This window comes from Vigna angularis, chromosome 10, assembly GCF_016808095.1.
Source record: "Vigna angularis cultivar LongXiaoDou No.4 chromosome 10, ASM1680809v1, whole genome shotgun sequence".
Classification (NCBI taxonomy): domain Eukaryota; kingdom Viridiplantae; phylum Streptophyta; class Magnoliopsida; order Fabales; family Fabaceae; genus Vigna; species Vigna angularis.
Genome location: NC_068979.1, coordinates 27729266 through 27754752, shown reverse-complemented (window position 1 = coordinate 27754752; position 25487 = coordinate 27729266). Strand labels below are relative to the sequence as shown.

At 34.9% G+C, this 25487-nt stretch overlaps 1 protein-coding gene across 3 annotated transcripts; it reads right to left on the bottom strand.

The window, feature by feature from the left end:
* Positions 1 to 1528: 1528 nt before the first annotated feature.
* Positions 1529 to 23879, bottom strand: LOC108335718 (mediator of RNA polymerase II transcription subunit 25). 3 transcript variants are annotated; one of them, XR_001832781.2, is made up of 16 exons: positions 23454 to 23878; positions 21536 to 21566; positions 21051 to 21114; positions 20472 to 20602; positions 16268 to 16477; positions 16070 to 16135; positions 15339 to 15546; positions 14927 to 14997; positions 13965 to 14810; positions 9477 to 9530; positions 9246 to 9274; positions 4372 to 4440; positions 4195 to 4279; positions 3077 to 3163; positions 2425 to 2984; positions 1529 to 1844 (listed from the first exon to the last, which is right to left on the bottom strand). XR_001832781.2 is itself a non-coding variant. In XM_052870103.1 (16 exons), the coding sequence occupies exons 1-16, from the start codon at positions 23549 to 23551 to the stop codon at positions 2496 to 2498; spliced, it is 2460 nt and encodes an 819-aa protein (XP_052726063.1). In that variant the 5' UTR covers positions 23552 to 23879; the 3' UTR covers positions 2370 to 2495. The 3 variants fall into 3 exon arrangements, 2 of the variants coding, with proteins under 2 accessions (XP_052726063.1, XP_017427320.1); XM_052870103.1 differs by lacking the exon at positions 1529 to 1844 and having other exon boundaries at positions 2370 to 2984; positions 20472 to 20503; positions 20582 to 20602; positions 23454 to 23879; XM_017571831.2 differs by lacking the exon at positions 1529 to 1844 and having other exon boundaries at positions 2370 to 2984.
* Between the last annotated feature and the right edge of the window lie 1608 nt (positions 23880 to 25487).

Genomic DNA, 25487 nt, shown 5'->3' with positions numbered 1-25487 from the left:
ATTAGGATAGTCATCTTCTTGACTTCTCCTAACCTTTTCCTTGATGGTTGGCCAAATCTTCTTCAAGAAACACTCCAAACCCACTCCCCAAACACCATATCCCTCATATTTTCAAGCTTCCGCTTCCATGTCATCCTCTCCATGGTTTCTTGTTGAAGTCGGGCTGGTCAGGCTATGTCTAGCAAGGATGGGTTGTCCTGGCTATGTCTAGCAAGGTTGGGTTGTCCTGGTTATAGGGCTGGGTTGGTCGGGCTCTAGGGTGTCGAGCTAGGTTGTTTGTAGAGCTAGCCGAGTTGTAGGGTGGTTACCTTGGGCTAGCCGAAATGTATTGTTTGGGACCCCGATTTTAGGGTTCAAAAACTTGTTTCTATGCATTTTATAGGTCGGTTTGGAGGTTTTTGACCCTGACCGAGCTATTTGTGATTTTGGACGAGCTGTTTGAGTTGGTGGACGAGTTGGCTAATGCGTTGGGCAAGTTGTTAAACGGTTTGTTTGGAGACCTCGACTTTGGGGCTTTGGAGATCATTTCTGGAAGGTCTATAGGTTGGCCTATGGGTTTTAAACCATTGTTGAGCTGTTGGTAGAGGTTACCGAGCTATTTCTCATGGTGACAGAGCTGATGGGTGTAATGGAGAGTTACTGGTTGTGTTTTCTAAGTCCTATGGATGTTGGTCAAAGTGCTTTGAGTGATTATCAAGTTGTCTACCTTGTTGGGTATGTGTGTCGAGCTGTTAAGTATTGTGATGATGTGTGATTGTTGTGTCTCCTTATCGTACTTCATAAATTTGGGGTTGTACCTTTCGTCTTGCAATACAGTAGAAAGGTAGTGACTTTTTCTCTTTTTAGAGGGTAGAAAAGTGGATCTTTTCACCTATGAGAGGCAGTATAAAAGATGAGGTTCAAGTGTTGTCCTTTCCTCTTTCGAGGGGGTAGAAATGAATGAATGTCTCGCTTGTAGGTTTTTGGATCATGTTAAGTATAGTGCTTGTTGTGAGCAGTAGTGGAGTGTTTACTTATAAGTCTTTAAGGAGGAAGAGAGATAGGTCCAAAGTTGCACTGGAGGACCACTCAAATAGATGTACTATTTTGGTGAACAGATTTGGAACGATAGAGTACGGAAGGACGACACTTGTTTTGGCATTGCTTAATTGCAATTTTTGTTCGGGTGACTTACCGTTGGGATGACATAAGGTCTTAGAGATTGTTTGAGGTTAGCATGGTTTGTTTTTGAAAAAAAAAAAGAATTAGATTGGAGATTGATTGACTATCATAACATATTTTTGAATTGATTTTGGCGAGGGTCATAAAATCATAGTATTGACTTGATGATTAAGTTTAATAATATCTTCTATTGATGTTTTGATGTTTATTCTATTAATTCACCCTTGCTAGTTTGTGTTTGTGTGATGATCTTATAACTCGTGTTGTTATAAAAAGCAAATGATCTTTTAGAGTTCCAGTAAAGGAGTAATTTGATGGATCAGATATATTGGTGATAAAAGAAATATTAGAAAGGGAAGAAGCCATAAACAAGCAAGAGAGATAAAACATTAAAATAATTCTATAACTCGAGCCAAACAACATAATAAGGCCACATTCAGAAAGATAAGACTGCAAAAAGTCCAACACAGTTGGTTGACAATGGAGATGACGATACACGTGCTACCATAAGTCGCTAGGAAGGACAATAAAAACGAACTGTAATCGACGTGTAAGAGCACATCTGGACTCTGATGACAACAATCTAGACAACATTGTGGCCACTAGCCATGATGAGCAAAATCATGCGATTGTTGGTAAAAACTGATGCTCCAACTATGGTGCCAACAACGACATTGGTTGTACTGGACAAAAGAGACAAAAAAAAATTAAAATAACAAGACTCTAAATACAATGTTAAAAATAGTAAAGCTATATATAAGATTAATTTCCTTTGTGTTAAATATACACATGAGATACTCTTTTTATAATAAAAAAATATGAATTAAACCCAAAATACAAATAAATAATAATAATAAACTACCTAAAAATAATAAAATATCTAATAATCTAATATTCGTAACCATCTTTATCCAGCGTAGTTAAGTATGCATATATTGATCTATCAATGTGCCGTATTTGTGAAATTAAGCAACTAGCTCTGCTCTCGAATTTCAACATTTTTCTAGCTTGCTAAACACAATCAATCCTACACACTTACAAATTCCATTCTCTAGTTCAAAATTATTTTTTAGAAGACAATTCTACCTAACTTTAAAATTAACAAGCTCAAAATAACTTTCTAACATGCTTTTAATATTAACTATTTAACCTGAGTTTTTAACGGCTAATGGCTAAATTGCAGAAGAAATTAAATGGACATTCTAGCGTTTTTCTGAGATAAGGACAAATCAGAGAGTGATAAATTATGAGCTAATTCGATACCTGTCACAAATGTTTCATTTCATACAAATACCATACCCTTTGTGACCATGGGGAATCCTATAAAAATTGAGCTAACTCATGAATCCCCCTCCACCAATGTTTGTTGTTCCCTGGGAAGAAACTTGTCCCTGTGAAACCAGCTGTGACCGCCCAGGGCCTTGAACATAGGCTTGACCCATTCCTGCCCCAACCATCTGTTGCTGCTGAGGCTGAAGTTGCTGTATTTGTGGAAGCTGCTGCTGTTGCTGTAGTTGTGGAATTTGTTGTTGGAGTTGAGGTAGCTGTTGCTGTTGTTGGATTTGTGGAAGCTGTTGTTGTTGCAATTGAGAAAGCTGCTGCTGCTGCTGTTGGACCTGAGGCAGCTGTTGCTGCTGTTGTAGCTGAGGAAGCTGCTGCTGCTGTTGTTGCATCTGAGGAAGTTGCTGTTGCTGCATGTGAGGAAGTGGCTGCTGCTGTTGCAACTGGGGAAGATGCTGCTGTTGTGATTGCATCTGCTGATGCTGTTGCTGCATTTGTTGCTGCTGCTGGCTGGACAATTGTGGCTTAAAAACAACCATATCCTGCCAGCATTCAAGGCTTCAAGTAAATAGGCAAGGTATAACAGGCCCATAATTGTAATCGAGCCTCAATTAAATCAGCAACTAAATGTTACCCCGGGAAAAAGCATCCCAATCAAGCGGAAGGCTTTGTCAGAAACAGATAGTAGCAACGTCTGTGATGGTAATTGAATGACTGCACACTGAAATCAAACAACAAATTCAGCAACACAAAAAGATTCCTCCTGTAAGAAATGAAACCAATGGTCCACAGCCATAGGGTAATTCTTCATATACAATCATGGTATTTGATCTATGGAAATCAATCAAAATTATGTGATTTTATTTGTACATCAAATTATTAGGAATTGACATGATTAGATTCTGTTTTATTTCCATTTTTGTTTCTTTTAGACATAGCATTTATGGGAAAGGTTATTGCCTGATATTTTAAGGCCCAGATAATATGTACAGAATTAATCTCCTCTTCCTATTTATACTTCCCTATTGCATCAAAATATCAAAGAATTAAAAAATGTTCACTTTTCCGCATGGTATAATGCACAATCTGAACCTCAACTGTGTACTAAGTTTCTACCTATCTTGCGTGAATTCCAGGCTTTCGAATTGGAGGAGACGATTAGCATTGCTGAAGAATGTGGTAGACTACCTCATTTGGAGAAAAAAACTAACTCTATCCCGTAGCAAGTTTAGGGTAAAGACCCCAAAATGTAGCCATTCTATTCCAACCACACAGCAATGAACTGCGAAACTTCAATTCCAAAAATTTCAATCTTCTTTTTCGGTAAACCATCATAACAAAGTATCCTCCAAAGTAGATGAACACATCTAACCATCTCCGAAGGGATTTATTTAGATTTAAATAAAAATAGTCTGAGATCTTTTTCAAACAGCTTAAACCTATAGGTTAAGTGACCTTTGACTGGTCTTAAGTCACATCACTACGAGACGAACATGAATGTAACGCAACATAACATAATATTCCTTGAGTTACAAGTATTATTAATTCAAAATTGTTTGCCATTAAGTTGTTGAGTTAAAATGCTCATAGTACCAAACCTGAATTACATCCATCTTTCACAAGAACTTTAGAGAAGACATCGAGGGTAAGATTTCAGGAAATAATTGAAATTGTGACTGAGTATGAACAGAATTTAGAAAAAGGGGGATTTGCAGGACTGGGAAAAAATAGAAACACCCAAAGATAACATACCAGCTTCTTTTCCTGCAGCTGAACAAGAAATCCATGTGGGTTCATTGCCCGAAAAACTAGGAAATCTGCCTTTCCTACATATTGTCTACAAGAAAACATTAAGGACCGATATTAATGAGTGGTTGTGCCTGTGCGCAATGGGGGATGAGTATGACAATAGTTGAAATAAGGAATTACTTGTTATTCATGTGGTCCTGAGATATAAGCCGAACTATTTGCATTACAGAGGGCCAATTTGCGGCAAGTCTGACATCAAAATCAATAACATGTGAGAAGATCAACAAATTAATGAAGTTAACAGAATATACGAAGCATTTCAATCAAATCATAACATCAAAATCAACTATTTGTTTGAATCTGTTTTAGCTGTCAAAATCTTTGTTTTTTATTAGTTGTATTTTTTCCTTATTTAGCAAATTATTATTATTGTGAATAATGGGTAAATCCGTGAATCAAAGGGATCCGGTTGTCTAGGAGTTCTTATTATGCTTCCTAAAATAGCTTTCTAGCCTTGTATATATGGATTGTATTCTTAACATAATAAAATATATGATTCTTCCCAAAATTATGAGATGGCATCAGAGTTCTCAATTTCTGGGAACCATCTCTGACTGCGCACATCAAAACCCTAGACGGCAACCTTTATTGTTGTCGCAAACGAAAACCTAGATGACAACCTTCATTGCTGACAATTGTTTGGGTAGTAGCGTTCATTGTTGTGGTTTTGGAGTGCATCCTTCATTGTTGTTGTTTTGCAGTGTTATTTCTTAGTTGGAGCCACAACAATCAAATCCCTTCTCACTGCATTACGGTTAGGTGGGCATGGCAGACCAACTTACTAAAGTGGTGAATATTGGGTCACAGAGCAATCAGGAACAACTACAGAACCTCAACATTGCCTATCGTTTGGATGCGAAGAATTATTTGAAATGGGCCTAGCTTGTTCGCAGAACTTTGAAAGGTAAAGTGAAAGCTAATCACTTGACTGAGGATGCCCTTAAAGAAGATCCCATATTTACAAAATAGGATGAAGAGGATTCTATGATCATGGCATGGCTATGGAACTCCATGATCCCAGAAATCACAAATACTTGCATGTTTCTTAATTCTGCAAAGGAGATTTGGAAAGTGAGTGACTAATCTCTTGTTTCTAAATTGAATAAAGCTCTCAGTGGACTAGAAACATGCTCCCCAACAAAGATTTGACAGATTGCAAACTACACTTCATCCATTTGGATTCATTAGCAATAAATGTGACTCTTCTCTTATTTACAGAAAAATCTCTCATTATATATTTTTTGGTATATGTTGATGATATCATTATACTTAAAGAAAAAATAAACTTTAATAGCATAAACCCATCTATAACCAACAAGCTTCTTACCAGGAGGAAGAGGAACAAGGTCCCAAGTACCATTGTGGTCAAGTGCCTGCATTTCATCAACCATGGTTTGTCGCCATCCAGGATGATCAAGTGCCTCATGAATATTATTAGGAATCTTAAGGGAGGATAAGGAGGAAACAAAAGATAAATAGGAAGGAGACAAACGATGATAACTCAAAAAATTATAAACAGGATATGGATTACGAGTAGAGTGAATACCTTTCCGGAATGGGCAACTTATTATCTGAGCCAAGAGAAGGCGAGGAGGATGAAGGATCCATGGTTTGGGGATCTAATGGAGGAGGATCCGAGTCTCGAGGATCTTCAGTGTTCTTAGTTTGAGATTGTTGTCGATGCTGATATGTGAGAAGAGGGGGAGGAACAATGTCATTCGCATTTTGAGTTTGAGGTACAAAAGCAGGAATAACCAAGGGATTACATGATGGTAGAGGAAACATTTGTTGGATAGATGAATGATCCTCCATGGAGGACAAGAAAAAAGGTGTATCTTCAAAGAGTGTGACATCAAGAGACATATAATATCTCTTGGTGGAGGGAGAATAACATTTATACCATTTCTAAACATTTCTAAAGACGAGAGTATCCCAAGAAAACACAATAGCTTTTGTAGAGAGCTTATCAAAACCTAGGGAAACATTATGGACAAAACATGTACACCCAAATACACATGGGGAGACATGGTATAAAGTGTCATTTGGAAAAATGATAGAGTGAGGAATTTTATTTTCAAGAGAGGAAGAAGGCATCCTATTGATTAGAAACCAAGCAGTAAGGAGTGCATCACTTGATGCACAAAAATATTAGTATTCAACATCAGGGAGCGTGCAATTTCAATGAGATGTCTATTCTTTCTCTCTGCAATACCATTTTGTTGTGAGTGTAAGAACATGCTGACTGATGTAAAATTCCTTGGGAAGCGTTGTTACTCTGATTCAACATATTACAACCAAACTTCATGCAACTTTTTTTCAATAACAACTTGGTCATCTTGATTATTTTCTTGGTCTTTAAATTAAATATTCACTCAATAAGTCTATTATTAGGACTCAAAGTAAATATATTTGAGATTTGCTTCATTCACAAAACTACATAGCAGAAGCTCACACCATTTCTTCCCCTATGGTTTCTAATTAGAAGATATCCAAGATTGGGGCTCATCTATTTTCATAGCCAATTTATATAACTCAGTCTTACGTGCTGTGAACAAAGTTTGTCAATGTATGGCCAAACCACTGGATTCTCAATGGCTTGTGATAAAACGCATACTACTGTATCTTAAAGGTTCTTTGTTTCATGGACTACATTGCCAACCTGCACTTATTGTCCATCCTTTTGTGATGCTGATTGGACATTTAATATTGATGGTAGACATTCTACTTCAGGAGGATCAGTCATCTTCCTTGTGATCTCGAAAGCAACAAGTTATTACTCGTTCTAGTAATAAGGTTAGGTATAGAAGTTTGGCTGAAACTTGCACTAAATTAATATGGATTTCTACGTTGGTCACTGAATTGCAAGTTTCCTTTACTACTCCTGTTCTTTGTCACAATCAAAGTGTTGTATCTATTGCTAACAATCCAGAATTTCATAATTGCACTAAGCACATGGAGATTGATGTTTTCTTTGTGTGGAAGACGAGTATGGCAAAGCAACTCTACATCAAAGATGTTCCCACACTTGATCACTGGGCAGACGTGCTGACCAAGCCTCTATCTTTAGCTCAGTTTGCATTTTAGAGGCAAACTCTACGTGAAGAGTTTTTCTTCTTAAAAATCTTCTTGAGTTTGAGAGGGGAAAGGGGAGGGGGTGTTAGACTGAATAAATAATTGTTAATTTTTAAATCTGAAAAGTATTATTAACAATAGCTTTTTCTATATGTGGTACTTATAAATAACTATGTACTTATCTTATTTCAAGTACACAAAAAATAAACAGTTTAGTTTGTTCCTCCCGTTCCTTTTCTTTAAGAGACTTGACCTACTTGGCTCCCCTGTAAGACATTTTCATTGCTCTTGTACATAATTCCCAGACTAAATGTTGTATTTTCTCTCAAGACTTTTGGCTGCTTTGACCATTTTCTAGGCATTGAAGTAAAATCCCAAAATGACGGCTCCCTTCTCACTCAAAGCAAGAAGAATATAAGGGATGTTGATGTGAATCCAATTAATGATCGTGACATGCCACTTTGCTACAGTTTTTAAGTAATTAGTTTGTTTAAATAATGGCTCAATCCTTTGTAAAATTGGTTGACCAAATTATGTTTTGGATTAACCAATTAAATGGGCCTTACTTTTTGGTTTTATTTCAAGTTGTAATAAGGGACCAGTTGGCCACTTAGTCATCAGTATTTGGGAGATCAAAAAGATGCAAAGCTGAATGCTTTTGGGTGACTTTTGGTTACCACAGTAACCAAAATTTGTTTATTAGTGAAAGCTCAATCTTAGTTAGCAAACGTGGCTAACACACTTAGACTGCCTCTGTCCCTATATATACAAGGATCAGCGCCCTGTAATCTTTTTCATTCTTCAGAATCAATGAAACAGAGTATGTTAGGTTCTTTAATCAAGAACCTAATGGAAACTCACTTCTCTTCACTCAAACACAACACAAGAATGCTGAAAAGTTTCTTTATTCACAAAACAATCAGAGATACAATGCAGAGAGCTTAATCTCTCCCGATCAGGACAACACGTTCCTGACAAAACAATAGTATTTACTTCGCTAACTCCTCAAAGCTACCCTCACAGCCCTTATATACAAACCTCCTAACTACCCATTCTAACTGCCTTGGCAGTTAGGTTGTGTACCGGTTTTCCTTCTACTATATACAAGTAATGGCCTAACAGAGTATGTAGTTTTTCTCTAAATATGAGATATCTAATAAGCACTATTCCAAACAATTATAAAAATTTAACAATTTATATATACTACATAAATACAGATGCTCAAAACAGTAAAAGATTAATAAAAATTCAAGACAAATTCGTTAGTAACAAAAAAGCCATTTGTTTAGGTAAACATACAATTATATAATAATAAAAGTCAAGGGAAAATAATTGTCTGAAGACATCCATTATTTCAAGTACAAGACATCTTAATTATTCAACAAAAAGGGGCGGGTGTGCTCAGTGTAAAAAGAAATAGAGGCTGGAGCTTCAAAGGTAATTCAGGGTAGAGAGGATATTGAAGGGTTGGTGCCACTGGAAATAGTATTGGTTTGCACAAAATGAAAGGTAGGTGGGTGATGGTTGCACAGTCAGACAGTAGTACGCCCCCCTTTCAAAAACAAAGTTTCAAGGGTTTCTTCAAAAAATTCATGCTACAGCTGCCATACTATTTCGGATGCAATTGTAGCAACTGTTTATTCGAAAACAGCTATCAGGGTATAGTTGATAGTAGTTCCAAATATTCCAAAATGTGATGTTTATAAGAATAAATTTAGTCTAGTAATTGAACTTTCAGAAGTTGGTGATGGCGGACTGAGTCGGTGGAAACGTACATATAGAACTTATTACCCAATATTTGATTCAAACCAAAATCAATTCAACCAAAAATTATAATATTTTGGAACATTTTTAGTATAAATTTCGAGCACACAATATTTTCTATACTACTGGGAAGAAATAATACAATGTCCTGAACTTACGTTTCAGAGGCAGAAGAATTCCTGTAACCCTGCATACAAAAAAAAAATGAGCATCAGGATCATACAGGAAAGAGCTAACGAGTTGCTATAAAATTACATATCAATCTCCATTACTAAGAATGAGACGAAAACAGCTATACAGGGATATGAAAATAGGCTGTCCAAATTAAAAACAGAAATAACAGATTAAAGTAAGATTAAAATAATTTTAGCATGCATATGAGAACATACTTCTAGCTTGGTGATAAAGACGGGCTGTCCTTGTCTTTGCCCAGACAAGCTTCCCTGCACAAATTTTAAATATTATATATACAAAACCAATACAAGCATGCCAGAGTAATTCAAATTATTCCTATCACCTCAACACTTTCAAATTATTCTTCATTTCAGAATAATATAAATATAATTATAACCAACATACAGTATAAATATGATGTTTTCTATACAGTATTTTATGATTTAAAAAGATAACTTAATGAGGTATTAGAAAAGTTCCTATTGATAATTTAAGGTATTTGTAAAGAACCAAGGAACTAGAAATCACCTGTTGTGGACCATAAGGGAGTACTAGACTAGGTATGGTAGTGTAAATGCAAGAATAATACAAAGATGTGGAAAGCCACATTACTAACAAACCTTCCATAAGCAGTAATAATATTCCCACAGCCACTCACTCTCAACATGGTAGCAAAGTATTGCATTTAAAAGTTTCTCATTAAAGAACATAAAAAGAGGTTGATAGTTTGTCAGAGGAAAGCTCCTACAAATACTGATTACAAGTATTGTAAAGTAATTAGTTTGAACTATATTTTTTTTACAACCTCTGATGTTAATCTTACTCATTTTAACCATAAACAGCGGTTGAGAGTCTGAGAAAAGCTGGTATAAATAATGATTAGTATCATTCATGCAAGTTACGTAATTAGCTAGAACTAACAGATTTTTCACAACCTTTCAACCGAGACACCTGTGTACTTCTGTTATATGCTAGGAAACACCAACATTTCTACAAAATAGAATGTCAACGTTATGTGTCTAACATCCCTCAACCTCGCAAATGGAAAATGATTTTGGCTGGATCATCTCTTCAACACATCTTAGACACTTCTTTGACACAACTTGAGCACAATTACAGTGGGTCAACTATCTAAACACTTTTTAGACACTACTATCAAAGAAAGGTAAAATGAATTAAAAATGAAACTATCTTATAAGTATTGCAAGAATCAACACTTTTTTTCCATAGGAGTTAAACTAGTTATTTTAATTAATAAGATATATTGTTCTTAATATTTTACTGAAAGGATAGTTATTATATGAAAATCATAAAGCTTACCAAATTTGATTTTACAATGTGAATTATATAATTTTTTATTCTCAACAGAGATTTTTCATGTTGATTATATATATATATATATGCAATGTCTTTATATCCTATATTTTGGACATTAGCATGGTCTTGGTGTCCATGGGGGTGTCATATCCGGTATCTGAATCAGTGCTTCATATTATATGACATTACTATATCATATACATTTCAAACAAAATTACAAACAAGGCTTGTTTGGAGCTAAGAATGAGAGCAGGATAAGACAGGATGCAGTATGTAATCATATCTATTGTATGGTGTACACCTAACAAAATAGATATATAGAGGATATAATATAATAATATAAATTATATACAAATGAAATATTATTTTTTGTTAAAATACATAAATTTTTCTAAAGAAATAACTTCTTATACATTTTTGAATAATGAAAATTATAACATTATAATGCTAACTGAATTATATTTAACCTATGGACAGTTAATTTCTTTAAATTTATAAAAAAAAATGAACAATACTTTTAAACCTATAATTATTAAATATTTAATTTAATTTTAAATAAGTTAAATATGCATCAAAATTATTATTATTATATATATATATATATATATATGTATATATGTATATATATATATATGATACAATGTGATGAATACAAAATTATAACATAAAGTATATTAATATTGTTAAAAATTGGACTTTAAACCTAATTCAACCTCATAAAACCACTTTGCACCCACTTATATACTCTAAATTGGTCTAATGTCTAATCAATGTACTTCCAACACACCCCTCACGTTGAGGTATATACATCTCATGAGTAGAACTAGACATTAATGAGTAGTCCTATAAGGGATAGTAGTTCAGCATGTTGACTAATGTAAAATTCCTTGGAAAGATAAAAATGAAGAAAACGCGGTTGAATAATATTCCTCAGCATTATCACTTATGAGGATTTTAATTGTCTTCCCAAATTGGTTCTTAATCTCATTAAAAAATGACATAAATATGGACAAAAACCCAAGTACATCAAGAGAATTCATCAATGAAGGTTATAAAATAATTAAAACCAAATGAAGAAACACGACTTGGTCCCCAAATATCAGAATAATTGAAAAAGGAAAATTACATTGCATCTCAGACCTTTTAGGATAGAAAGATCTAACATGTTTTCCTAACTGAAAAACTCACAATGTAAGACTTGAATGTTTTTGAGACTCGAAACCATCATCTTCAACTTGGACAACTTGGGTGGCCCAAACAATCATGCAAAAAGTTTTGGGGATGAAGTTGTAAAATAGGAAACTGAAGAACTAGGTTTTAAGAACTCATGTCCTTCTCCAATCAGATGACACATACCATGTTCCTGTATAACAAAGGATTTAGCAGTAAAGGTTATAGAACAATTTAAGGAACGAGTCAATTGACTTAAGGAGGTTAAATTGTAAGGACAATGAGGAATATACAAATCAAAATTTAAATTTAGTGAAGGAGATAAGGAAATTGTGCCAATTCCTTGATATCCCACTTTGGATCCATTGGCAGGAGTAATAAAAAGAGGAATTTTCAAAGAGAACATGGAAGAAAAATGAAGGAATGTTACCAAAGATATGGTCTGAGGCACCTGAGTTAAGAATCCATGGACTATGATCTTCCACAGATTGAGATATGTAGGCAGTTGACACATTTGACATGTAGGAGGATTGGCCAAGATTAGAAGAATTTCCAGACTTACTCTTCATTTGAAATTCTGGATTCTAGATTATCAGATTTAGAAACATGAGCAGCTTTGTCTGGATAGCCATGTAAGGCATAACATTTCTCTTGGGTATGGCCTATTTTCTTACAATATGTGCATTGAGGATGCATACTACGACCACCACCTTCTCCTCGGTTGCTTCTGCCTCCTCTTCCTTATAGGGCTACCATAGTTGATGTTTCAATACCATCAATTAAATTCTCATCCTTTACTAATGTAGGTACCCGAAGAAGTCGAGTAACCAAGTAGTCCATTGATGAGACTTGATCACTAGCTAAAATTTGATCACGAACATGATCAAAATTTGAGTGCAGACTTCTTAAAATTAGAACCATGTAAAACTTATCAAGCTTCTTGTTGATACCTTCTAAAGAACTAGCCTAAAATAAATTCTTCAACTCCTCTACAGCAGCACGAGCCTTTCCTATGTGAGCGACCATATCATGATTAGTTTGTTTGAGGGCACAATTATGTTCCAACATGGATAAAGCGGCGCGTGAGGAACATGTGCCCAAGGCTGGCCGAAGACAAGCAGCGCGTGTGGAGGTGAACGAGGCGGCGACCACTAGAGGTGAGTCGTGCTTCTCAAGGCGCACATAACCCTTGACTTCGCCAGAGAAAGAGCAATAGCGACAGCAGTGGATTGCGACAGAGGACGGTAGCTACGACGACAAGAACTAAAAGCCTAGGAGGCTGGCTCTGATACCGACTTAAAGAGTTTAGAGAAACTAAAAATTTTATTACTCACTTCTCTAAACCCTAATACACCATATTACCCTATTTATAAGGGATAGTAGTTCAGCATACAAGGAATATAAGGAAGCTCCTAAAAACCTACTAGAAATACATTACATTTCAACATAACTAGCCATTAATGAGTGGTACTATAGCAGCTCGATAGCGAGTGGAACAATATGCACAACAAACAACAAATCTTGCAATGACAAGCTCTAACAAGCTCTAACAATGGTTCTGATACCATGTTAAGAAATGAACTTTAAGCCTAACTTAACTCCACAAAACCGGCTTGTAAGGTAAGATTTGCACTCACTTATATACTCTGAATTGACCTTATCTCTAACCAATATAGGACTTCCAACGAATATGAATAAATATATATAAATAGAATAGTCACTAATTACTATAATTATCAAATATATACATTCACCAAACAACCTTTATATTTCTCCTTATATGATGCATAGTTGTATATAAAAAAATAAGAATGTCGAATAGACAGTTATATCAAACAAATAATGCAAAATGATAAAGGAAGTAACCAATGTACAGCTGATAAATAAAAAAAAAAGGTTTAGTTTTAATGGTAAATACAACTCCGCAACTATAAAATGAATGTTGTATAATGAAAAGATGAGAAAAATGCAAGATACAGCAAGGATAAAAAAACTGTAGAAGTTAATGGCAGAAAGACTGATGTTCTCAACATCCAATATACTCTAAGATCATAATAGCAATAGTCAAACAAGAGATGAGACGCCAAATGTTACTACAGGGAAATCATAATAGCAAGAGAAATGAAGTGAAAAATACAAATTGCAATCTGGAAAATAGCCCAATGCTATAAAACATAATTCTGACAAGTGAATTTCCATGGACGAAGGGACCATACCTCCCAGACCTTGACATATTTCGATTGCGAAGACTGCATACCACCTGATGTTTGCTGTGACAAAGGCATATTAGCTGCAGCATTGTTCCCAATGGGCTGCATGCCTGATTGCTGTTGAGACATTCCAGGAGTAGGAATCATTGTGCCATTCCCAGAAGAGACAACTGATGGACCAAGACCCCCACTCAATGCATTTTGGCTCATGGGAACTCCACCTTGCACCATTTGAGGCCCTGAAAGGTTTCCTTGGCTCATACCAGATGCCTGTTGTCCCATACTAACAGCCCCTTGAAGATTACCCAATGGTTGTGAAATCCCAATGTTTGAACTTGAAGACAAATTAGAAGTGTTGGAAGTTAATGAACTGAGACCTGGGTTTTGTCCAACCTGTGCAGGAACAGAAAGAGGCCCAGAACTAGTTATTGATGTTATTCCTGACTGTCCAGATGAAAACACATTTTGAGCCGCAGGTACAGAAGATGTCATCCCACTAGATATCATGTTTGACATGTGCATGGCAACAGGAGTCTGACCCATTGATGGAAGTCCCATAGAGGTTCCACCACTTAAGGAAGCAGAGCTCAGCACCTGCCGGGCTTGAGAAAGATTGTTCAATATGCTCACATTTGCTTGAGTGGGATTCACTGGACGAAGGGGCTGCAACATTGACACTGTAGGCTTTGTATCCTGTGTATTTTCGTTATTTGTTATAATATCTTGAGAAACTGAAGATGGAGAAGACGTCTGCAAGCTTGGAACTCCTTGACTAGTACTATTAGCACGAGGAACAGACGAATTATGAGGAAAGGAAGGCCCAGTTACCACGGAGGTTAGAGGAACTTGCTCCTACAGATTTATTACACAGAATCAAGGATCATGTGAAAAATTGAGTCGGAAAAAAACTAAAACCAGTCCCATAGTTTAGACACGCTATTGGATAGTCTCAAGGATCTTAGGTTTACCACTTTAACAGTAGCAGGAGGAGCCACATTACCAGCAGGAACTGGTTGCCGATTTGCAATAGATCCATTAACTAAAATTTCATAGAAAAATCATGTTAAATATATCACAAATCCACAACCAGAACAGAGAAAAATAATAAACAACTTATTTATATGTAAAATGCTGACCAGAGTGACCAACTAAAAATGATAAACTAGTAACCTAAAGCAACTATCTAATTCTAAATTCTACCAATTAGCACCCTAAGGCAATGTATTGTAAACATAGATCAACAATGAAGTTTCTAAAATCAAATTTGCCATGCAAAAAGTGAAGATAAACAAGAAATATAAACTAACCAAGCAAACAAGAAATATTGCAGTACACAAAAATCCTTGATTAAAGGAAGCATACACAGAATGTAAATATGACCTGATGGCATAGCAGTTGGGGGTGCCCCAGTAACCGGCGTTACAGGAATAGTGTCTACTTTAACCGGACTTTGATTTGAAGGCAAACTAGTGATCCCAGAACGACTCAGAGCAATGCGAGCTTCCCTGAAACCTTCTGATATTAAAATTAGAAAATGAGGGGTTTTAACCTCAAGTGGTGGATCGGCTGCTCTATTACTTCGTTTTCCCTAAAATTTCAAAGGAATAAAATCAATATTATAACAATTACGTAGAAGTAAAAACTAGTTAGTCTCTCTTTGAATATTTGCAAAATATTTCATAATATATGCATTCTATCTTCAAATAGATTAGAAATTTCTAATATCCCGTGCAAGCTATAGAATATATTGTCATGTCCTTGACATATCTTAATGCAACATCCCATGTCTGTGCCAAGTGCCAGGCTTCTTTGGAACCAATAAATATAGAATTTAAGAAAAAGGAGCTGAAAGCGTTCAGCATATACATGGTCATTAGATTTTTTTCAGCAGCAACCTTTCCTTGTGAAAATTATTAAATGACAATTGTTCATTTTAGTTCATATAAACTAACTTACTATTTTGTTCAATTTACTAATCCAGAACTTAAAATGAAAATTATTTCAAACATTACAACCTTACAGCATAAATTTTTTTTAACTCAAAATTCAGTGATGAATTCTCAATACTGAACCAAACACATTTTAGTAGAAGAGTGAGATGTCATCCTTACCGCATTGTAGATGGCTTTAATTTTGGGAAGCTGTTTTGGGCAAATAACTGACAGGGAAATAGAAAACTGCATGCACAAGATCTCATACCATTAATCAAAGTGTAAATGCTTTCACCACTGACAGAATTAAAACTGACAGATACTAAATTCACAGCCAACAAAAACACAGTTCCATTAAAATAAATAAACAAAGAATACCTGAGGAAAAGCTTTGGCCACAGCTTCAGCATCATATAAACGGTTCCCTGAGTCAGAGTCAATGGTTTCACTCTGCTCTAAGTTCTGTGGTCGTGGAACATAAACTGGTGTCTGCAACGGATAGGGATTACTAGCTGCAATAAGGATACAATGTTTGTGCATATCCACACTCTGCTGATTAGGACCTCCGCTTTGAGAATTTGGGAACATCTAAGTATTCCAACATTAGGTGTGAGGATCTAAATTAATCTTTTCAGGTCAAAGAGATGCGCATAAAGTTTATACTATCTAAATAACAAGAAAAACCTACTACAGATTATGAATAGTGGTGTGTATCACACCAGAATTGCAGACCTTATAAACAAAATTGCATTCTAGCCATCATAAGATATCCAAAAGAAGTTTCCAGAGAGCCAGTTATAAGTGCACTAATTACCTGTGTAGTAACACAAAGAAAGGCATTTAAAGAAATAAATAGAATCCCTAGACACTAGACTATCCATAACCGGAAAAGAAAAGCACAAATTCAAGAAAACTGTAGCCTCAAGCCCTCAAACAAAGTACTAGCCTCAAAGAACGACCTTCAGTCTAATTGGAGCTATCACTTTAGGTTGCTTGTTTTAGATTGAAATGAAGTTTTTCTTCTCTAATAGGAAAAGACATTGGATAGATTTCATGCAATGTTTGGGATTAAAAACAAATTCAAGAGAAAGAAAGAAAGAGACAAGTAAAAAAGGTTGAAGGAGAAGAAGTCCACAATGACAGCAAAAGGGGGGGAAAGGATAGAGTTAGACTAGGGACTCCTAAGACCTTGAGAGGGGCATGATAGGGATCAAGAAGGAAGTATTTGGCCAGAAGAAAGGATAGTCCAAGAGGCAACCACAAACCACAGAGTGGATTGTCTACAAAAGAAAAGGGAAAAGATCAAAGATAGAAAAAGAGAATGTTGAGCTGGCAAAATTAGTTATAGAGGGAGTAGAGTTCCATTACTTAAGCAATACGAGAGTGTGCGAACAGGGGAGGTTGTTGACGGTTCTATGGAGGGACCGAGTAGCTTTTACGCTTCTCTGTAAGGAGCTGTGCACTGGGGTATTAGAGAGGTATTTCCTTTCTGGTGCATTTTTTTTCCGTCTTTCAGTGATGAGTAATGCATCCCTCATTTCTACTCTATCTTTGCATTTTTTTTTCTATTTCCATTTTATTTTTGTTGCACTCTGCATCAGGGGCAAATGTCACAGATCTCACCGAAGAAAGTAAAGGTTCAAGTGCAGGAGTCTCTTCAGTATTACACTCACAGAACCATAGTAGTCGATAGTGCACTATAATGCGACAGTAGAGCAGCCTAGGCTGTGATGTGATTCAAATAATGGAGAAATTTTCAATAGAAGGCACTGTGTGTGCAGAAGGGGCCAAAAGAGCAGCGCTGCACTACCATGACATAGGCATCCAAGCCCATTTTTAACCAGGGACATCATTTCTCCAGGTAAAATACTGCACAAAATGTTATCTTTGTTTTGACCCATTGATGGCACATAACAGCCTGCTCCAAAAATGCCACAGCAACATAGGACTCTGCTATTTCTAAAATAATTATTGTTTATACAGTGTATACTATATACTTTTAAATTCTCAAAAACAATAAAAAAAGTACTCAAAATAAAATGTCACAAATTTATTGATTATGTTAAGTGAACTTTAAGTCTAACTCTATTCCACAAAATCGACTTGTAAGGTGAGGTTTGCACTCACTTATATACTCTAAACAGGCTTTACCACTAGTCAATGTGGGGCTTCCAGCACAGTCTATTAGCAATTAGTGGGTGGTCTAATAGCAATCCAATAAAAAGCGAAATGATATGTCAACAAAAACAAATTTCTCTAGAATAGGCTTTAACACATAGCTCTGATACCATGTTAAGAAGTGAACTTTAAGTCTAACTCAATCCCACAAATCCAACTTGTAAGGTGAGGTTTGCATGTACTTCTATACTCCAAATTGGTCTTATCACTAGTCAAATACAGCTTCCCTAATTAAAACTTCTTATAATTTAGGGTAGAATCATATATTTTATTATGTTGAGAATACAATCCATATATACAAGGCTAGAAAGCTATTTTAGGAAGCACAGTAATAGCTCCAAAACAATCGGATCCCTATGATTCAAGGATATCCCCATTATTCACAATAATTATAATCTATTAAATAAGGAAAAAAATACAACTAATAAAAAACAAAGATTGTGACAAAAATAATACAGCTAAAACAAATTTTAACACTTCCCCTCAAGCTGATGAATAGGTATTTTTCATTTCCCTTGGTTAGAACATCTCCAAGGTTGTCTTCTGAGGAGACATATGAAGTGCAGATCAGACCACTGTCTAATTTTTCTTTGATTAAATGTATGCCAACCTCAAAATGTTTGGTTCTCCATGAAGAAAGGCATTTTTAACATTAAATTGTTGCAAGTTCTAACCATAATTAGCCACTAGGGATAATATCACCCTAATTGTATTCATTTTTGCAACTGGAGCAACAATTTCCATGTAATCCACTCCATAGGTTTGAGTGAATCCTTTAGCTACTAACCTTGCTTCGTACCTCTCAATGGACGCATCAGCCTTGTATTTTTTTAGTATATACCCACTTGCACCCTAATAGTTTTTTTTTTTTCATTTGGGAGAGCAACCAAATCCCAAGTACTATTCTTTTCTATTGCAAAAAATTTTAATACAAAATTCAACCCTCTCTTTTATATTTGACCTGTTTTCACCAAATCGTGTAATACAATATAGAATATCTTGTGAAACTTAGCTTGTAGTAACACTATATTTTCATAGAAACTAGCAAGTCAAGCAGAACTCTGCTTGATGACTGAATCAATATTGGGAGAAAAAAGACATTTCCAAACAAATCGAACAAAAGGAGAGATCAATTTCATGGATTGGATTGGACTTTAGTTAAAGACAAAGTTTAGGTGATATTACTTATTGTTAAGAAGTGGACTTTAAGCCCAAGTCAACCCCACAAAACCAGCTTGTAAGGTGTGGTTTGCCCTTACTTATATACTCTAAATTGGCCTTATCTTTAGTCGATTCGGATTTCCAACACACCTCCCTCAAGCCGAAGTATATACATCACGTGCATGAGACTAGACATTAATGGGTGGTCCAATAGCGGGTGGAATGATATGCCCAACAAACACAAATCTTGCTAGGATAGGCTTTAACCCATGGCTCTAATACCATGTTAAGAGGTGGACTTTAAGCATAACTCAACCTCACAAAACCGGCTTGCAAAGTAAGGTTTGCACCCACTTATATACTCTAAATTAGTCTTATCTCTAGTCGATGTGAATTTCCAACACTTATCATGAAATCCCTTTTAAAAACTTCCAAAAATGTCCTCCTAGTTCTCCTGCTGCAGCTCAACAACTTTTCCCAGGCTATAAAACACACAATCCACTATCCTCAAAGTTGCCTCTAATGAACTTTAGTGAATCACCTTAACCAACTTCTGGTCATCCTTTCCTAAACCTATATCCACACACACATATATAAGAAACGCCACTCACCAGATTACAGGAACAATTTTATACAAGCAGTAACCAGATTCTTAATGTTCAACTCAGCTTGTTAACTGCAAAACTGCTACTATTCAGTTATTGTGAACATTCCAACTCAGCTTGTTATCTCAAATAATACGAATTAAGGAGCAAATTGGCATAAATTAGCCAATATGAACCAATCAAGCCCATTTAGCTCCTGAACATGTTCATTCGGTCAGCCTTAAGAAATTAATTTAGTTCAAAATGGATTCATCCAACCAATAAAAGTGCACAGAAATATCACTATCACTGTTATCAACCATTAATGTACTGAAATACATTATCTGTGATGTTATATGCACTTATAAGTATTATTAAACATGGGGGAATTTCCAAGTACCAAAACTTTCAGTGTATCGGTCATGTATCACCCAAATGTCTACCCCCATTCAATCCTTCGCATAAGAATACTTTTATCAAAATAAATAAATCCATGAAAGAGTAAGAGAGCAAAGAACACGTGTGTTTCTGTAGAAACAGAAACAAAATATGTAGAGGGAAACAACAAACAGGAATGATCCAGATCAGATATATAGACATCAAATGAACACTGAAAGATTACAGGCAAACAAGAATCTAAATGTAGACAACATGCATACCATCAGAGCTTCAGAAAGCCCTTCAGCAATTGCTGCATCATTAAAACCACCACCATTAAATGGTATAGAAGATAGCCACAAGAAGAAAACATCTGGGTCTCTAGTCCAACCTGTCCGTTGCACAAGGCAACCTGCATGCAATGATGCTCAACAAAGTGAATATACTCAATGGACTAGTCAATTGAATATAAATTCACCAGTGTAATAGCCAGAGCTCAAGCAGCATATTTCAAGAGATTGTATTTTCAATAAAAAGTGTGTAGATAAATTTTGTCTACTTTCTAGTTTAACTTCCAATTAAGAAAAAAACCAGACACAATGCACAAATTTTATATTTAGAAACTATTTGTCCTTCCAGACACAAAATCAGCAGAAACTTTAAATTTAGAAATTATTTTACCTTTTCTGTTTTTTTTAATATGTAATAAGAAGTGATTTGAAATGAAAAAGTAGCTGAAAATTAAAAAGAAAATGAACTGGCAAGGGATAGATGCAACAGTATTACTTCAAAATTTTTGTAAACAATCTAAATAAACAGCCAACATGTAACCTGAAAAAAGAAAACTAGCAGAACTATACCAGAATAACATCCATGAGTATTATAGGTGATTAGTGCAAACTCCACATTGGGAGCCGACGACTTCTGCCAAAAAAAAGGGGGAAATGTAAGATTAAGAGATAAAACCATATGATCATCATTCAGTAAGATATAAATAATATCACATCTACAAGTATATCATCAAATTCAGTTCTGACCTCTCTAAGCAATCAATAATTCCATAACAAAACCTTTTTACTGTTTGTAAATAATATTACTAATATACATAATAGTGTTTTTGTCACATCATAAGGAACTTTAGAGTTAAAGCCTAGCTACTACTGCTGGCAGCCATAAGGAAAGAATAATTTAATTTTTCTCTATGTTTATGAAAATAGCCAATACATTCAATAAATAAGATATAAGACAACTAAATCAGAAGTGTGAATGACAAATTAGACACTAGTATATTCTTTTACTTTTGTCAAAGATTATGAAATTTTCCAGAAAGCAAAATGTGTATTACCTGCCCAGTTGAATCATTTACACCAAAAGACCTGTACAAATACCATAATTGGTTAAGACAGGCTATGACAGTATATAACCTTTAAAATAACCTCATGAGTAAGACAACATGAGAAAACTGAAATATACATATAAACAAAAAATGGAAACTTTTGGCATAGTGGACAATGCATGGTTTACCAAAGTCCAAACCAAAGCAGGTTAGGAACATGACTATCTATTTTTAGCTAAGACTTCTGTTGAATTCCAGTTCAAAAAATATTGTTTACAAGTACAGGACTAATAAATATTTTGTCCAACACTTTGGTACTTGATCAGACACCTTTACCTACTTACCATTGCAGAGCGGTCACTTTCATTCATTGAAAATAAATTGGATTTTTTAATTCTTGGTGAACCCAGTGTTGTAATTTGTTAGAGTTAGAAAAGGTTCTTTCAGGCCATCAGCAGAAACAAGAAGAGGATGACTTCGTGAACACATGCTACCAATTGGTGTATTTGACAGAAAGGAATGTTTGGATATTAAGTGTTCTACCCTATCTTCAGATTTCTTGTAGGACAGGTTATTTTGAGCTTCTTTTGAAATATCTGCCCATGGCCTCTAAGGGACAAGGTCAGAGAACACTATAGTATTCTTATTTTGGTATAATTTGGTATAAAAAGGAAATTTTAATAGTGAAGTATGAAGAACAAAAAAACCCAGGTGCAGATAAGAAATCCTCCAACAGAAAAATAGACAAGACAACACAAAGACTAAAAAACTTAAGGATGTAATCAATCTTTCTAAGTCTTGGTGACAGCAACCTCCTTGGAACAACCATGACCTTAAGCAACAATAAGGAAAATAGAATCTAAACCATATACAAGGGAAAAAAGTGAACCATAAATAAGTGACCATTCTACCCCAAGTGAATAAGCATTAACAGCAGCTTCCTTTTACATGTTCTTTTTATGTCTCTATCTAGGAGGGTATATTGTCATCAACAAAAAGAAGAAAGGTGTAATTGGTCACCTAAAGTTGGAGAGGAATTTTTCTAGTTGAGCACACCATTTTATATATTTGTGCAGCCAATATGGAAGTATTAAATTCAAACAATGAGCCTGAAAGTTCATCATTATAAAATTCTGATAATGTTTTGGTTTATAAACTTTTAGTATATATGCTTGACCAGGTTTTGTTTTTACAGTATGATTAGGAACCGTAATTGGTATCCCACTTTTTTTAAATATTCCTTTGAACAAAGAAAACTTGTAATGATTACCATTAAGTATTAGTTCAACTGCTAGGATCAAATAGCGTCAACAAAAGGTCATGGTGTTGGTATCAATATGGCGATCCGATAGGTTGTCTATTAGTAGTTAGTTATGTCATATAGTAAGCATGCCCTAACTTTGGAACTAGGCGACCTCCACTTTCCTCAATCTAACCCACTGCAAGCGGGAGAAGATCAACCCCAAAATCAAAAAGTATCGTACTCCTAGAAACTAAAATGACACACAATTAAGAAAGAAAAACGATTCCTCAAGGACCTGCAAAGGATTATCAGTTTACAGAGTAGACATCTCGTATTCAAATAACCCAAATAAAGACATCAGTAGTTTATTGCCACTAAAACATCTCCCAAACCAGAAATTCGAACCATGGTTAAAGTAAACGCTATATTACACCTTGAAAAAAAAATCAGAAATAATATTAAGAGCAGGGTTTCACCAAGAGTAACAACAAATGTGTTCTTTTCTCTCCAGTTCGAAATCAAATAAAACCACTTTGAGCACGCATCATTAAAACCAAACTCAGAACCTCCACAGACACACCAAAAGAATAAGAAAACAGAAATCCCTAATTTTTATCGGAAAGAAAAAAAAAATACCGAAATTAATATTAAAATTGGTGGAAAAAGAGAGGTGTGAAACGAAACCTGATCATCTTGTCGAGATAATCCATGAGAACAGTCTCCCAATAAGGTCCCATAGCAGCAGTACTTTCGACGACAACGATGAGCTGGAACTCTGCCATGTCCAAAACTCTAATTTCGATCTGGTCGCGTGGGGAAAGTTTAGGTATCGAATATTAACTTACGTCAGAAATTGATCAGTCATGTTACAGAATTTGTTTAGGAAATTCAATACTGTAAAGTAGAAGGGCGCGTTCAATCTTTCAAAAAATAATGAATATTCACTCTATTTCTTGAGAATTTCGGGACTGGCCAGTGCAGTGACCATCAAGAAAAGTCTTTGGTTGTTCGCTGTTTTTGAATCTGATTCCTTCAGATTAACTTCATGCACCAAAGATAAAAAAAAAAAAAGCTAGAGTTGTTTGTTGTTGACCTATGTCAGTTTGTGTTCGAGGGTTGTCGTTTGTGTATGCATGTCCTTGGTAACTTTATTTAAACATTTTTAACCAATGCCGTAGAAATTTGTTAAAGGAACATAGTGTTTCGAGTCTGATGGAGCATACAAAAATAAATAGGAGCTCCTCTAAATGCTCAAGGAGCAAACATAATCTAAATTAAAATTGAAATATGAAAGAGATAGAAAAAAAAAATGTGCGTATGTATGTTAGAGTGGAAGATCGTGTCATCTATGTATCATGAAAGACACTTTAACACCATTAAATAAATGATATTTTTAACTAGTAAGAATGGATTAATATGTTTCTTTTTTCTGTGTAGTTTCTTCGAACTTAATTTTGATTCTTATATTTTAAAATTGGTTAAATAATCCTCAAATTCTAACACACTTGTGTATTTAGTTTTTTTATTAATTTTATGATGGTAAAAAGTTATTACTAAATAGTAAATTTAATTATAAAGAATTATCAAAGATAGCAAAATGAGCATATTAGTTCCTTTTTTTTCTCATCTAGTTTTATCCATAAAAATTAGGTGAGGAAGGTTGTTCTAGTATAATTAAAAAAAATAGTCAATGAGTATACATCATTCAAGGGATAGCTTATTCATGTGTAAAAATCTTTTTTGAAATTTGTGAATTTGTTACCTTAAAACACATAGATCATCTTCTTGAATATCCAAGCAGTTGTCTTCTAATATCTTTATTGTCTAATGTTTCAATCTTTTGATGCATCATGATTAGTCGTTGAGTGTTTCTTTACATTATATTTCAACTTGGATCCTGTAGTGCATGAGACTTCGTGTGGCTCTATAAACTTATCTCTAGTCTTTAGTCGGTTATTGATTCTTCATGTGCAATGAATAATGGACTGTGTTTTTCACTACAAGAAGATTGAATCATCCTTCTTGTTGGCAAATGTTTAAACTTGTGTCTAATCATTTATGCCTTAACACTACTAATGAAATGTGATTAGAAAACACAAAATTACCTAAGTTAAATACTCAGATATAATGCTAAACGACTAATAAGTCAAAGCGTATAAGAAAGTTATGCTAAACGCATAAACTATAGTGTATCCAAAGGTATTCAGATGAATTTTCGGGAAAACAGAAAAAGTGTCAAGACTATGTATTTGACAAAAAACACTATAAGAAGCTTAAACATAAAATGTAAAAGAAAACACAGACAACCAAACGTTCTTGCTCTAAAAAGACAAAAATACAAAAAGCGTTTACATCAGTCTAAATGATACCATGAGCTAAAATTATTACTTCGTCTAACGATGAAGTTTGTTCTCAATGATTGGTATCTTTAGAAGGTAGAAAATGAAAAACACTTTGTTGTTCTAAATAAGCATTAAATGACATTAAATGTTTAACGTTCAAAAACAACAAAAGTGATAAGAGATAAGACATATGTGTTGCACTCACAATCTACTATATTCTTTGCAGATAACCTACTCTATACACAGTCACATGCTTTATTCAAATAGCAGAAGTGGACGTTAGAGACAAACGAGTGGTGCAAATACTCAACTAGTCTAAGGTAACAGGAAGTTATTTGCTGACTATGGATACGAGTGGTGAAGTATACTACACAAC

Bases quoted from the DNA above. Each gene is read 5' to 3' on its own strand.
- LOC108335718 (XM_017571831.2), bottom strand. From the start codon at position 23,551: ATGGCAGAGTTCCAGCTCATCGTTGTCGTCGAAAGTACTGCTGCTATG. The intron at 14,998-15,338 runs GTCATATTTACA...ATGAAATTTTAG, and splicing joins CCCAACTGCTATGCCATCAG to TTAATGGATCTATTGCAAAT. The intron at 2,985-3,076 runs GTAACATTTAGT...GAATGCTGGCAG, and splicing joins TTGGGATGCTTTTTCCCGGG to GATATGGTTGTTTTTAAGCC.